Source organism: Salvelinus sp. IW2-2015, linkage group LG19 (assembly GCF_002910315.2).
Source record: "Salvelinus sp. IW2-2015 linkage group LG19, ASM291031v2, whole genome shotgun sequence".
Taxonomy (NCBI): Eukaryota; Metazoa; Chordata; class Actinopteri; order Salmoniformes; family Salmonidae; genus Salvelinus; species Salvelinus sp. IW2-2015.
Window position 1 is genome coordinate 7,535,455 of NC_036859.1, and position 12,596 is coordinate 7,548,050.

A 12,596-nucleotide genomic window follows, 5' to 3' on the forward strand; every position below is an offset into this window, starting at 1 on the left:
ACGGGGGCCAAGAACAGCAGAGACAGAGACACTATTATCAGCTAATGTGTGGACTGGGTTAGAGAACATTTACATAGTTACACCCTGCCTCCTGACAACACACGCACGCTCGCACGCACGCTCGCACGCACGGCACGCACGCACGCACGCACGCACGCACGCACGCACGCACACACACACACACACACACACACACACACACACACACACCCACACACGACACACACACACACACACACACACACACACACACACACACACACACACACACACACGCAGGAACACTAAAGCCAGGGTAGAATAAGAAAGAGGAAGAATAGGGATAAGCTTCACAGATTAGAACATGAAGAGGGGAAGAGACAGAAATGGAAGGTCATGTAATAAGAGAGAAATGAGAGAGAGAAAGAGAGATAAGGAAAATAAAAGATAAGTACCTCCACGACACTCACTGTCAGCTGGTTTCACTTGGATGGGACGAGTCATCTGCAGAGAAAGGGAGAGGGCAGAGTGAGAGGAGAAAGAACGAAAGAGATGCAGAGAGAGATGGTTCACCTCATGTATCATTAGATTTTGTAACTTTATTTAACTAGGCAAGTCATTAAGAACAAATTCTTATTTACAATGACAGCCTGGTCTGTGGAGATAACATCCTTTCTGTCTTTTTCTCTCTTTCATGCATCTCTCCATTTCTCTCTCACAGCACACTACCCCTCCACCCTTCCATAACACAGCACACTACCCCTCCACTAGAGCCATATAAAATCAGTTATATTTTTTGCCTGATTCCGTTTACTTTTTCCCCAAATTCCGTTTTCTCTGTTTTGTTAATCCAGGTTTCAATTTTAATTTCTGTTTCAGTCTTTCGCCCTCAAAATCACACTTTATTACTAGAAGAAGAAAAAACATTTGATCTATAATAAATAAAATAATTCTATCTTAATTAATGTCTGGATTCGGTGATTCCGACCGGGATKTTATACGGCCCTACAAATGGAAACAGCGGTTGTAAAACCGTACATACAGACACCGCAAGAGTTTGGGTGGCACCTTCATTGGTGAGGACGGGCTCACGGTAATGGTAAGAGTGTTATAGGTGGAATGATATCAAAAGCATCAAACACATTCCATTTACCCCGTTCCAGACATTATTATGAGCCGTCCTCCCCTCAGCAGCCTCCACTGGTAGACACAGACACATCACACACATTACACCGTACAGACACACAGCACAGCCCTTAGATACCAGCTAGCCTCAGGTTACGACACACACATGAACGCACACACACACTTTGTATTGTCTTCTATGTGTTGACTCCCAAAAAGGGTAGCTGTTGCTAACTAAAACAAATGGGAAACCATGCAAGTAAAGAAACCTGGAATTTAACATATTTCTGCATCCCAGGCTGCATGTAGTAGCAGTTTGTTTAACTGTGAGCAGCCTATTGCAAACACAGTTGTTGTGAGGCTGATCTACAGCCCTTTGGGGACTTAATATTTCTGGTTTAACTTGGTTAAATAATAGATGTGGGCTGACTCTTCCAGCGAAGGATCTGCTGCTGCTGCCGGACTTCGGGGAGTGTTCTCCTAGCGAGATAAAACGCTCTCACAGGAAGATATAGAGTACATTAATACACAAGCTCTCTGAGGAAGACTAAACATGCCTGTGTGTAAGTGTGTCCTACTATGACGTCTTCATGTGTGCTTGGAAAGCACCTCTCTCTACTAGGAAACATGGACTAGATAAATAATGTGTTGCATCTCAGAACGCACTGTAGCAATTAAAACCAATGAAGACAGGCATTGTAGACAGCCATATACTGCAGTTGGACACAGTCAGAGGGAGAAAGAAGGATGAGAAAGAGAGGCAGAGGGGAGTGACAGAAAGAAAGAGTAAGAGAGAAACAGAGTGGAGGGCCAAACATGTGAGATAATGACTCAGTGACAGAGAAGGTCATGGTCATCAACCTGAGGGAAGAGTGACTCTGTCACCACACGCACAAACACACACACACAAACAAATCTGGTGCAAAATATAAGTAGTGTATTTGACTTGAGACTGGAGTTTGGACATACAGTACCAGTCAAAAGTTTGGACACACCTGCTCATTCAATGGGTTTTCAATATTTTTACTATTTTCTACATTGTAGATTAATACCGTTTTTTTCAATTGTTTAAGCACAATTTTGAAAACAGGGCCCGGTTTGTCAAAACACTACACACAATTAGCACAACCCTACACCAAAGTAGCACAGCACTTCAGATCATTTGCAAAATGGAACACTTTGTCAAAACTATACACGACTTCATAAAAATAATATTTTGTTACCATACGAAACACACACATTTCATATGACTTCAATCTTTTTGAACCAGTTACACACTGCTGTTGCTACCCTAACACACTTTTAGCGAGTCTAATTGTCAGTGATTAGAGTACTGTAAATGAAGTACACAGAGAAAGTGCAACTATACAAACACTACACAAGACCAATGCTGCAGACTGAGGAAAATATCATTTATTTCTCTCCATATACCCAAATCAGTCAACATGTCAACATGGAGAATCACAACAAAACATGTCCCAGTTTTCATGCTACTACAGTAGTGTGCATAACACTGTTAGCTCAGCAAACAGACAAACGTAAAATACTGTATCCAGTACAGGTTACAATTACAGTAAATAACAACAAACAAAAAATAATCTAAAAAAAACTGACAATTGTACAGAAAATACTACAGTAAACATACTATACATTATCTCTTCGCCTAGCTGGATCTGGCCAGAGAATTTCATCAACATCACAAGCAATATCGTCATTAGCAAGACAACGCGGGAAGAACCGGCTTGAATGTAGAATCCATCCTTGCACAGCTGCGGCGTCGACTTGGTCACAGGCGTCCTCCATGGCCTGAATGAGGGGTMCCTGAGCCTGGGGCTGGAGATCGTAAACCTTCCACCGCCATGCAGAGAAAAACTCTTCGATAGGGTTTAGAAACGGAGAGTATGGTGGAAGGTATAGTACTGTCAACTGTGGATGGTGTTGAAACCAGTTCTGGACCAAAGCAGAGCGGTGGAATGACACATTGTCCCAGATGACCGTGTATTGCATCTGGTGCATTTCAYTACCTGCTGTGACGATGTGGTGCAATCGGTCCAAAAATGTGAGAATGTGAGGTGTGTYGTAAGGGCCCATTTTGGCATGACGGAGGACAACCCCATGCTGTGAAATGGCAGCGCAAAGGGTGATGTTACCCCCATGTTGCCCTGGGACATTGATTATAGCCCTGTGGCCAATGATATTTCTGCCTCTCCTTCTTGCTTTTGTGAGGTTGAACCCTGCCTCATCAATATATATGAATTCATGCAGGATTTCCTCAGCATCCATCTGCAAAACTCCCTGAAATACAGTGAAAGACAAGATTGTGTAGTTCAGGATAGGTCTAGTATACAGTCAATGTAAAAAAGTCATGTGTGCAGTATGCAACATCACAGTGTTAAAGTGAACAATACAAACCTCCACATACTCATGCCGCAGCCGTTTGACCCTCTCTGAATTCCGCTCAAAAGGCACTCGATAAAGTTGTTTCATTTGAACCTGATGTCTTTTCAGGATGCGTGCCAGTGTTGACTGAGACCCGATGGACATTATTGAAAATGGCCTGGTCACCGATAATGTTGGCTCGTAGTTCTGAGCCTGATAGCATTATTGGCCAAAACCATGTTTATTATGTCTCTCTCTTGTTCTTGCGTGAATATGGGCCCCCTTCCTCCTTGTCGTTCCTGACCCTCAATCCTACGTAGAGAATAATACATGTAACTTACTGTACAATGTCACAGGAAGGGGTATCACAAGTGCTGATATGGTGCATACAATAAGCGGCTGATTACTGTAACTGTAGACAGATCTTCTTTKACCTGTTTTCCTGTCGAAAAGTCCTTATGACAGATGCCACTGTATATCTGCTAAGATTTGGCTGAACTCTCAGTCCAGCCTCCCTCAGCGTCAATCCGTGGTTCACAACATGGTCCACTAGTGTTGCACGAATGTCATTTGATAAGTTTGGTCCTCTTCTTCTTTGTGCACGTTCTCCTCCTACTTCAGGTCTTCCTCGACCTCTGACTCGACCTCTGCCTCTTCCTCTACCTCTACCTCCTTCTCCTCCTCTGTGTACTCCTCCTCTCACCCTCACTCTTCTTCTGACTCCTTCCATTTTGGTTGAAGGCAGGTGAACCTACCTGCTGCATTTTTATAGTGCTTAAGCCTGATTGGTGTGTCTACAATTTAGCAATCATGTGTTTGTGCACCTGATGGCTGTGTTTAATAAATTGGCTCATAGGTGTGGTAATTTGTAACTCATAGGTGTGCTTTGGAATTGCAAGGAAGTGACATCATGATATACTTCTGTGTCTGATGTATACAAGTGTGTTTAGTGTTTTGCAAATCACTGTGTGTAATGTTTTGCAAATAGTGTGAAGCTGACAATGTGCTTACAGTTGTGCAAATCTAGCCTTGTGTTTTGCTCCTTGAGTGTAAGGTTTTGATAATTGTGGGAAAAGTTACATTTTAGTGCGTAAGCAATCGTAAAAAACTGTAAAGTCATCAAAACTATGAAATAACACATAAGGAATCATATAGTAACCAAAAAAGTGTTAAACAAATCAAAATATATTTTATATTTGAGATTCTTCAAAGTAGCCCCCCTTTGCCTTGAAGACAGCTTTGCACACTCTTGGCATTCTCTCAACCAGCTTCATGAGGAATGATTTTCCAACCGTGTTGAAGGAGTTCCCACATATGCTGAGCACTTTTTGGCTGCTTTTCCTTCACTCTGTCGTTCAACTCATCCCAAACCATCTCAATTGGGTTGAGGTCATGTGATTGTGGAGGCCATTTTATCTGATACAGCACCCTCACCCTCCTTCTTGGTTAAAGCTCCCTTACACAGCCTGGAGGTGTGTTTTGGGTCATTGTCCTGTTGAAAAACAAATGATAGTCCCACTAAGCGCAAACCAGATGGGATGGTGTATCGCTGCAGAATGTGGTGGAAGCCATGCTGGTTATGTGTACCTTGAATTCTAAATAAATCCCTGACAGTGTTACCAGCAAAGCAGCCCCACACCATCACACCTCCTCCTCCATGCTTCACTGTGGGAACCACACATGCAGAGATCATCCGTTCACCTACTCTGCGTCTCACAAAGACACGGCAGTTGGAACCAAATATCTCACATTTTGACTCATCAGACCAAAGGACAGATCTAATGTCCATTGCTCATGTTTCTTGGCCCAAGCAAGTCTCTTCTTATTATTGGTGTCCTCTAGTAGTGGTTTCTTGACAGCAATTCAAACATAAAGGCCTGATTCACGCAGTCTCCTCTGAACAGTTGATGTTGAGATGTTTTTGTTACTTGAACTCTGTGAAGCATTTATTTGGGCTGCAATCTGAGGTGTAGTTAACTCTAAATAACTGATCCTCTGCAGCAGAGGTAACTCTGGGTTCCTATTCCTGTGGCGGTCCTCATGAGAGCCAGTTTCATCATTGCGCTTGATGGTTTTTGCGACTGCACTTGAAGAAACTTGACATTTTACGGATTGACTGACCTTCATGTCTTAAAGTAATGATGGACTGTTGTTTCTCTTCGCTTATTTGAGCTGTTATTGAGTCCATATAATATGGACTTCGTCTTATACTAAATAGGACTTTATCTGTATACCACCCCTACCATGTCACAACACAACTGCTTGGCTCAAACACATTAAGAAGGAAAGAAATACCACAAATTAACTTTTAACAAGGCACACCTATTAATTGAATTGCATTCCAGGTGACTACCTCATGAAGCTGGTTGAGAGAATGCCAAGAGTGTGCAAAGCTGTCATCAGGGCAACGGGTGGCTACTTTGAAGAATCTCAAATATAAAATATATTTTGTTTAACACTTTTTTGGTTACCACATGATTCTACGTGTTATTTCATAGTTTTGATATCTTCACTATGATTCTACAATGTAGAAAATAGTAAGCATAAAGAAAAAAAAAACTTGAATGAGTAGGTGTGTCCAAACTTTTGACTGGTACTGTACATATACAATGTTGTGCACTTATCATGAGTTTATTGTGCTGTAAAAGCACAGAGTAACAGAGGGGTTCTGAGATAAAACAAAAAAAAACACAAAAACACACACACACACACACACACACACACACACACACACACACACACACACACACACACACACACACACACACACACACACACACACACACACACACACACAGAGTATATCCCTGTGTCATCACCTGTGTCTTCTGAGAATGATTCCGTCAGAGTAAGGATCACCATGTGGAACAACACTACAACACTATCTAATCTGTTTCTGTGCACTGGACTAATGAGAGCACAAGTTGCAAGGGGAGCGTAAATCACAATGGTACCGCTCATGGGGCTCTACTATAGCCTAGTGGCCTGGCTCAGGTTGTGAATCCATCAATGTGAGGCAGAAATGTCACGGCCAAGCGCGTAATAGATTGTAAACAATGTATCAACAATACACAAGCATTCGCTAAGACACAGACATAGAATTTCTGGTGGCACATTGTTCATATGAATCTGTGTGTACTGTATGTGTGTGTTTGTGTGTCTGTGCATGTGTGTGCGTTAATCTACATACAAAACCTTATCCGCTGTTTTGAGTAGGCTCTTTGAAATGATACCTCCCCTCGTCTATCTATGCCATAAAATAAAAATCTCTTTAAAAAAACTTCCCCGTGCCTTTTCATTGGCGAAACATGGACGTCAATCGTCACACTAAGTACTTGTTTTAATGGCAGTCTGTCTGTCTAACCTACACCCCACCAAATCTATTATTAAGCCTAATTAATTTTGCATTACAACATCGCAGATGAATAATAGATCAGAAGTGAGGGATAAGAGAGAGAGGAGGGGGAGAGGGAGAGACATGCAGAGAGACATGCAGCTGCACAGTGCAAGCAGCCAATTATTTCTGATGAAGCTGTCACTCCTCCAGTAAAAGGAGAGAAGGGTGAGAAAGAAAGAGAGGGATGTGAGAGGAAGGGAAACGGCAATTAGAGACGAGTGAAAACCTCCTCTGCGCGGGCACACACACACACACACACACACACACACACACACACACACACACACACACACACACACACACACACACACACACACACACACACACACACACACACACACACACACACACAAACACGAAAGAGAGAGCTAGGATTCAAAAGAAAGAGTGGGGTGAGAAATAACTAGATAAACCATTAGAGGGAGGGAGAAAGACAGTGAGAGAGAGAACGAGAGAGAGACAGGGAGAGAAAGATATAGTAAGACAGAAAGAGAGAGGAAGAGACAGAGAGACAGGCAGACAGAGAGAGTGAGAGACAGGGGAAAGAGAGAGCGACAGGGGGAGAGGAGAGTGGCTTTAATATGGGTTAGTAGGCATGAGAAGAGCAAGCTGTTATTTTCCATTTCACACTGCTTTGGGGGGTTGGCCCTGTTATAGTATTTTATTCGACACATTCGAACTTCCCATCTTGTATGTAGGCTAAATGTCTGAAACTCAGTGAGTGAGTAAGTGAGTCTGTGAATCCCTAACCACACCCTTTCCCCTACCAACTCGCTCGGAGTGCCCTCCATTGTCAAGTGTTTCTGACGAAACTCCGAGGTTGACTTCCAGAGAGGGGAAATGGGATCAATAAACCCATCAACTTCGGGACACACTCCTGACTTGAAAGATTCACTTTTAAATAATAAAACAAGCACACAATTCAAATGAACAAATCCCCCTTGCAGTTTTACCATATATAGTCACAGTTAGACATTTAATTTGGGAGATGTTTTATCTGTTACATGTGTCAAGTCTCGAAATCAGGCATAAATAAATGCACGTGGAATATAATAAGGCACGCCTCCATTCTTTTGTATAAAATTGCGCAAAATTCCTAACATATCGCAGTGCGCGTCGAGATAGCACTTCTCTCTAAAGCCTGATGCCTCGCTGGCTCAGTCGAAGTGGCTATCTGAGGGTCTAATTAGCCCCTACACCCTCAATAATTTTTACTCCCTGTGCTATGGGACACTTGTGCAACTGGCAGAGGCGTGTGTGAACGCAAATGGGGGGCCGAGGGGCAAGGGGAAGGGGTGAATAAGGATTCAGCCACAGAGTGGGCTGTCTCTCTGTCTCCTTCCTTTGCTTCTCCACCTCCCTCTCCCTCCCGCTCTATCTCACTATGGATCGATTTCAGTGTATTTGAATTCTTTAATTTAGAATGTGTATTAGGATATAGAATTTGAACATTGTATTTTTTTATTTGTAATGCACAATTTTTATCACTTAATTCATAAATTAAACTTGGATTTCATAATATGAAACTGAATTGAATGAATATTACATTCASTTTTCAAATTTTGAATTGAATTTAAAATTCAATATTTGTATATTCAGTTCCAATTTGGTATATATCGCATTCATTGTCCGTGTATCAAGTTTACAAACTATAATTTCAAGTTCATCAAAGTTTCATATACTGTATTCAACTTCTCAGATGCATTCAGATTCAGTTTTCAAATTCAGTTCTCTAAATTGAAATTCAAAACCAGAGAAGAAAAAAAAAGAGAATCTTGAGAACAGAGAGAATCAAACTCTCTAAACAGAAGCTTATGGTGGTTTCTGAATCCAATGTGGCATGCTGAATATATTTTCCCATTTAAGTGCAACAGAGGTGGTTTAGTGATCCATGCACGGGATGAGCAACCTTGCCTGAGACCGGAAGACGTATTAGTTTGACTGTTGGGGTTCTAACCCACGTCTCCCGTGTGCCAGACAATGCAACTTTTCAAGTCTCAGACAAGTTACTCGTCACGCGAGCATGGTCACCAAACGACTTGTGTTACACTTTACCCCCATTTGACCTCCTTGAAAATATTTATCCAAGTCAGAGGACCCAATGCCTAGGCTTTAGTTCAGCTAGTTAACCTAGGGGCGGAAGGTAGCCTAGCGGTTAMGAGTGTTGGACCGGTAATTGAAAGGTCGCTGGTTCGACTCACCGACTAGGTGCAAAATCTGTTGTTGTGCCCTTGAGCAAGGCACTTAACCCTAGTTGATCTGCATAATAGTGTCTGCTAAATGACAACTATTTGAAAACAAAAATGAAAAGTCTTAATTCAGTCAGTCACGTTACCCTTATAATGACTACCCTTGCCAGTGTGTAGATACTGACTGTTTCTTGGAATTGATGGCTTTTACAGTTGTGGCTAGATGGAGTACAGCTACAGACAGAAGTGACTTTACCTAGCAGGTTAGGAGAACTAACGCAGCAGGTTAGGAGAACTAACACAGCAGGTTAGGAGAACTAACGCAGCAGGTTAGGAGAACTAACGCAGCAGGTTAGCAGAACTAAACCAGCAGGTTAGGCGAAACTAACGTAGCAGGTTAGGAGGGGGGGTGACAACGTGTCGTCCTTTACCTGAACTTATCCCTATGCTTTGTCTAAGTGGGCTAACACAGTCTTGTGACATGTAGGAGACCTAGTTCAAACCTTATAGAGGGCAAATTCCTTTTTTTTGTGACACTCCCATCTAACATGTCCTGCGTGGCCTGTGAAATATTAGGAGAACCGAAGACAAGAGTCCATGTTCCAGAGAGTCTTGGCTTTCCTGAATAATAACTTATACCCAGCATGGTTCAAATGCTAGAGCCAAATTAATAGGAAGAAAATATATTCAACATGCCACATTGGCTTCAGAAACTGCTAGAAGCTTCTGTTTACCACAGTGAGAGTTTGATTCTATCTGTTCTCCTCTACTTTTCCTKGCTGGCAAAGTACCAGGATGTTGTCTCTGGTTTTGAATCTGAATTTAGAGAACTGAAATTGAAAACTGAATCTGAATTCATCTGAGAAGTTGAATATCAAAAGCGTTGATAAACTTGAAATTAAGGTTTTTAAATGTGATACACAGACATGAATGCAATATCTACCAAATKAATATATAAATGTTGACTTTGAATATTTAATTAAATTGATATTGAATTGTTAAACAGAATGTAATATTAATTCAATACAGTTTCAAATCATGAAATACAAGTTCAATTTATGAATTAAGTAATTCAATATGTGCATTACACATTTTAAAATTAAAAATTAAAAAATCTAGATCCTAATGCAAATTCAACATTTTGGAATTCAAATGCTCTCTGTATGTGTAGTGGGCTGGAAAGAAGAGGAGCAGAATTCGATTATTTTGTGTAACGGAATGCTGCACTCTACACTGCTGCCACTTGGCATTGACCTACAATGAATCCAGACAAACAAACACACACACACACACACACACACACACACCACACACACAACACACACACACACACCACAACACACACACACACACACACACACACCCACACACACACACACACACACACACACACACACACACACACACACACACACACACACACACACACACTCAGGCACATACATAAAAATGCAGGAACAACAACACACACACGAACAACACGCACACCCATATCCCTCCTTTTCATCTCACTCCGTCTCTCTTTCCTTTCTGCTCTCCCTTCAGATCTTGCTTTCTCGTCTGCTTTCTTCTCTTTCTGTCTATCCCTCACTCTTGTCTGCTTTCTCTCTCTTTCTGTCTATCTGCCTCATCTCCATGTCTGCTTTCTCTCTCTTTCTGTGTCTATCTGCCTCACTCATGTCTGCTTTCTCTCTCTCTCTGCCTCACTCTTCAGTTTCCCTTCTCTCGCGCTCTATGTCTCTCTCTCTCCCCCCCTCTCTCACTCTTCCTGTCTCTCTCTCACTCTCCCCTCTCTCATTCTCCCAATCCTAAAGGAATTGGCAACTCTCCCCCAGATGTTTTTGGGGAAAAGCTTTTATACCATCTTTCATTCTGTACAAAACCCTGGCAGCATGAGGGTGTGAGTACGTTCACCCCAGGTAGGGTTTTCTGCTCATGCAATGCATTCTGGGCTTTGATGGCAGAAGATCGGGCACAGTAGGTGAGAAACGCACAACCTGCAACAAAACAGATCAACAAGGGTTAGTCACACACACACATACACACACACTTTTTTATTATTTATTTTATTTAACCTTTATTACTATGCACCTTGCTTGCAAACACACACTCCTCTTCTCTCTCTCTCTTCTCTTTTCTTCTTCTCTCTCTCTTTTCTTTCTCTCTCTCTCGTCTCTCTCTCTCTCTCTCTCGTCTCTCTCTCTCTCTCTCTCTCTCTCTCTCTGCTCACGCAATCTTCGTCACTCGCCACATGCACACACATACACGACACTGCTGTGGTCACTCAAAAGCACTTGGTAATTACCGCAAACACACACACACACACACTGGCACACACGTGAAGGACACATAGCCTAACCTAATCCTGTTGATCATGTATGTGTAGCCTACCAACGTGATGCAAAGACATGAACGTTTTTTGTTTTTTAAACAGATTTTTTGAAAATAAACATTGAGATCCTTTTTGATTTTTTTGCCAAATATTCTAAATGTTTGTTTGCGTCACGACACACTGCGATGGCGAGAGGATAAACTGTAGGCTATGCGCGCACCTGGCGCAAAACTGTTAATTAAGATAGGTGTGTAATAATTAGGGAAAGAAAACAAGTGTTGGGATGCTACAGTAGCCCTTCTAGCAAAAAACTGTACCTGATATTTACCGAATATCCCACGTTATTCTACAAGTCACATGGGGTTTTTAGTAGGAGCCTACAAGGTGCATTCGCTAACACACTATTGCTAGAACAGACATCACAAGAGAGAATAGATGATGATGAGAGACACTATCTATCACAAAAAGGTACAAACATGGAATGACTATTGCGTTTCCTACAGATGATAATTACAGTAATTACAATGTAACGACCAACTGTAGCCTAAGAGGAGGCGCAGACCCGACATAAAACGCTACCTTTATGCATGCCTGTGTATCGGTCCTTCAGAACAGACAGTTCGTGGATTTTCCCAAACTGTTCAAAGAGAGGTTTCAGGTCTTTTTCCTCGAGGTTCCGCGGAATCTGTCCAATGAAGAGCTTGATGGCGTCCTGGTCTTTCATGGCGCCGCAGTCCGTGTGCATGGAGACAGTTTCGGGTCCGTTCATGGGTTTCGGAACCGGGATGTGCGCGAGCTGATTCTGATGAGGGATAAGTAGGAGCGGCTGCTGTAGAAGCGGCTGCTGTAGAAGCAGGTTGACGGGGGCGGGATGAGTCGGCTGGGGATGATGCTGCTGCTGATCCCTTCTGCTTTCACTTTGCGTAAATCTGGCCATGCTGAGCGGGGAGCAGGTTGGAGGAGAGTGACAACACACACACTGAGACACACACACACACTCGTGCTGATATGGAGAGAGGATGCACTCAGATGGAAAGGACACGGGCTTGAAGATAATCGTTGGTTCTTGAGCGACACCTCCAGGAGATGATGGTATACTGACTCAAGGATACATGTACACTACATGACCAAAGGTTTGTGGACACCTGCTCGTTGAACATCTCATTCCAAAATCATGGGCATTACTAGGGAGCTG

The 12,596-nt window shown here is 42.5% G+C and overlaps 1 protein-coding gene across 1 annotated transcript in view; it reads right to left on the reverse strand.

Moving 5' to 3' along the window:
• LOC111979829 (CUGBP Elav-like family member 5) overlaps positions 1-12,380 on the reverse strand; it is a 58,578-nt gene extending 46,198 nt beyond the window's left edge. The window contains 3 exon segments of the mRNA XM_024010548.2: positions 435-483; positions 10,984-11,066; positions 11,981-12,380. Coding sequence (XP_023866316.1) covers positions 435-483; positions 10,984-11,066; positions 11,981-12,338 — 490 coding nt within the window. The 5' untranslated portion in view covers positions 12,339-12,380.
• Between the last annotated feature and the right edge of the window lie 216 nt (positions 12,381-12,596).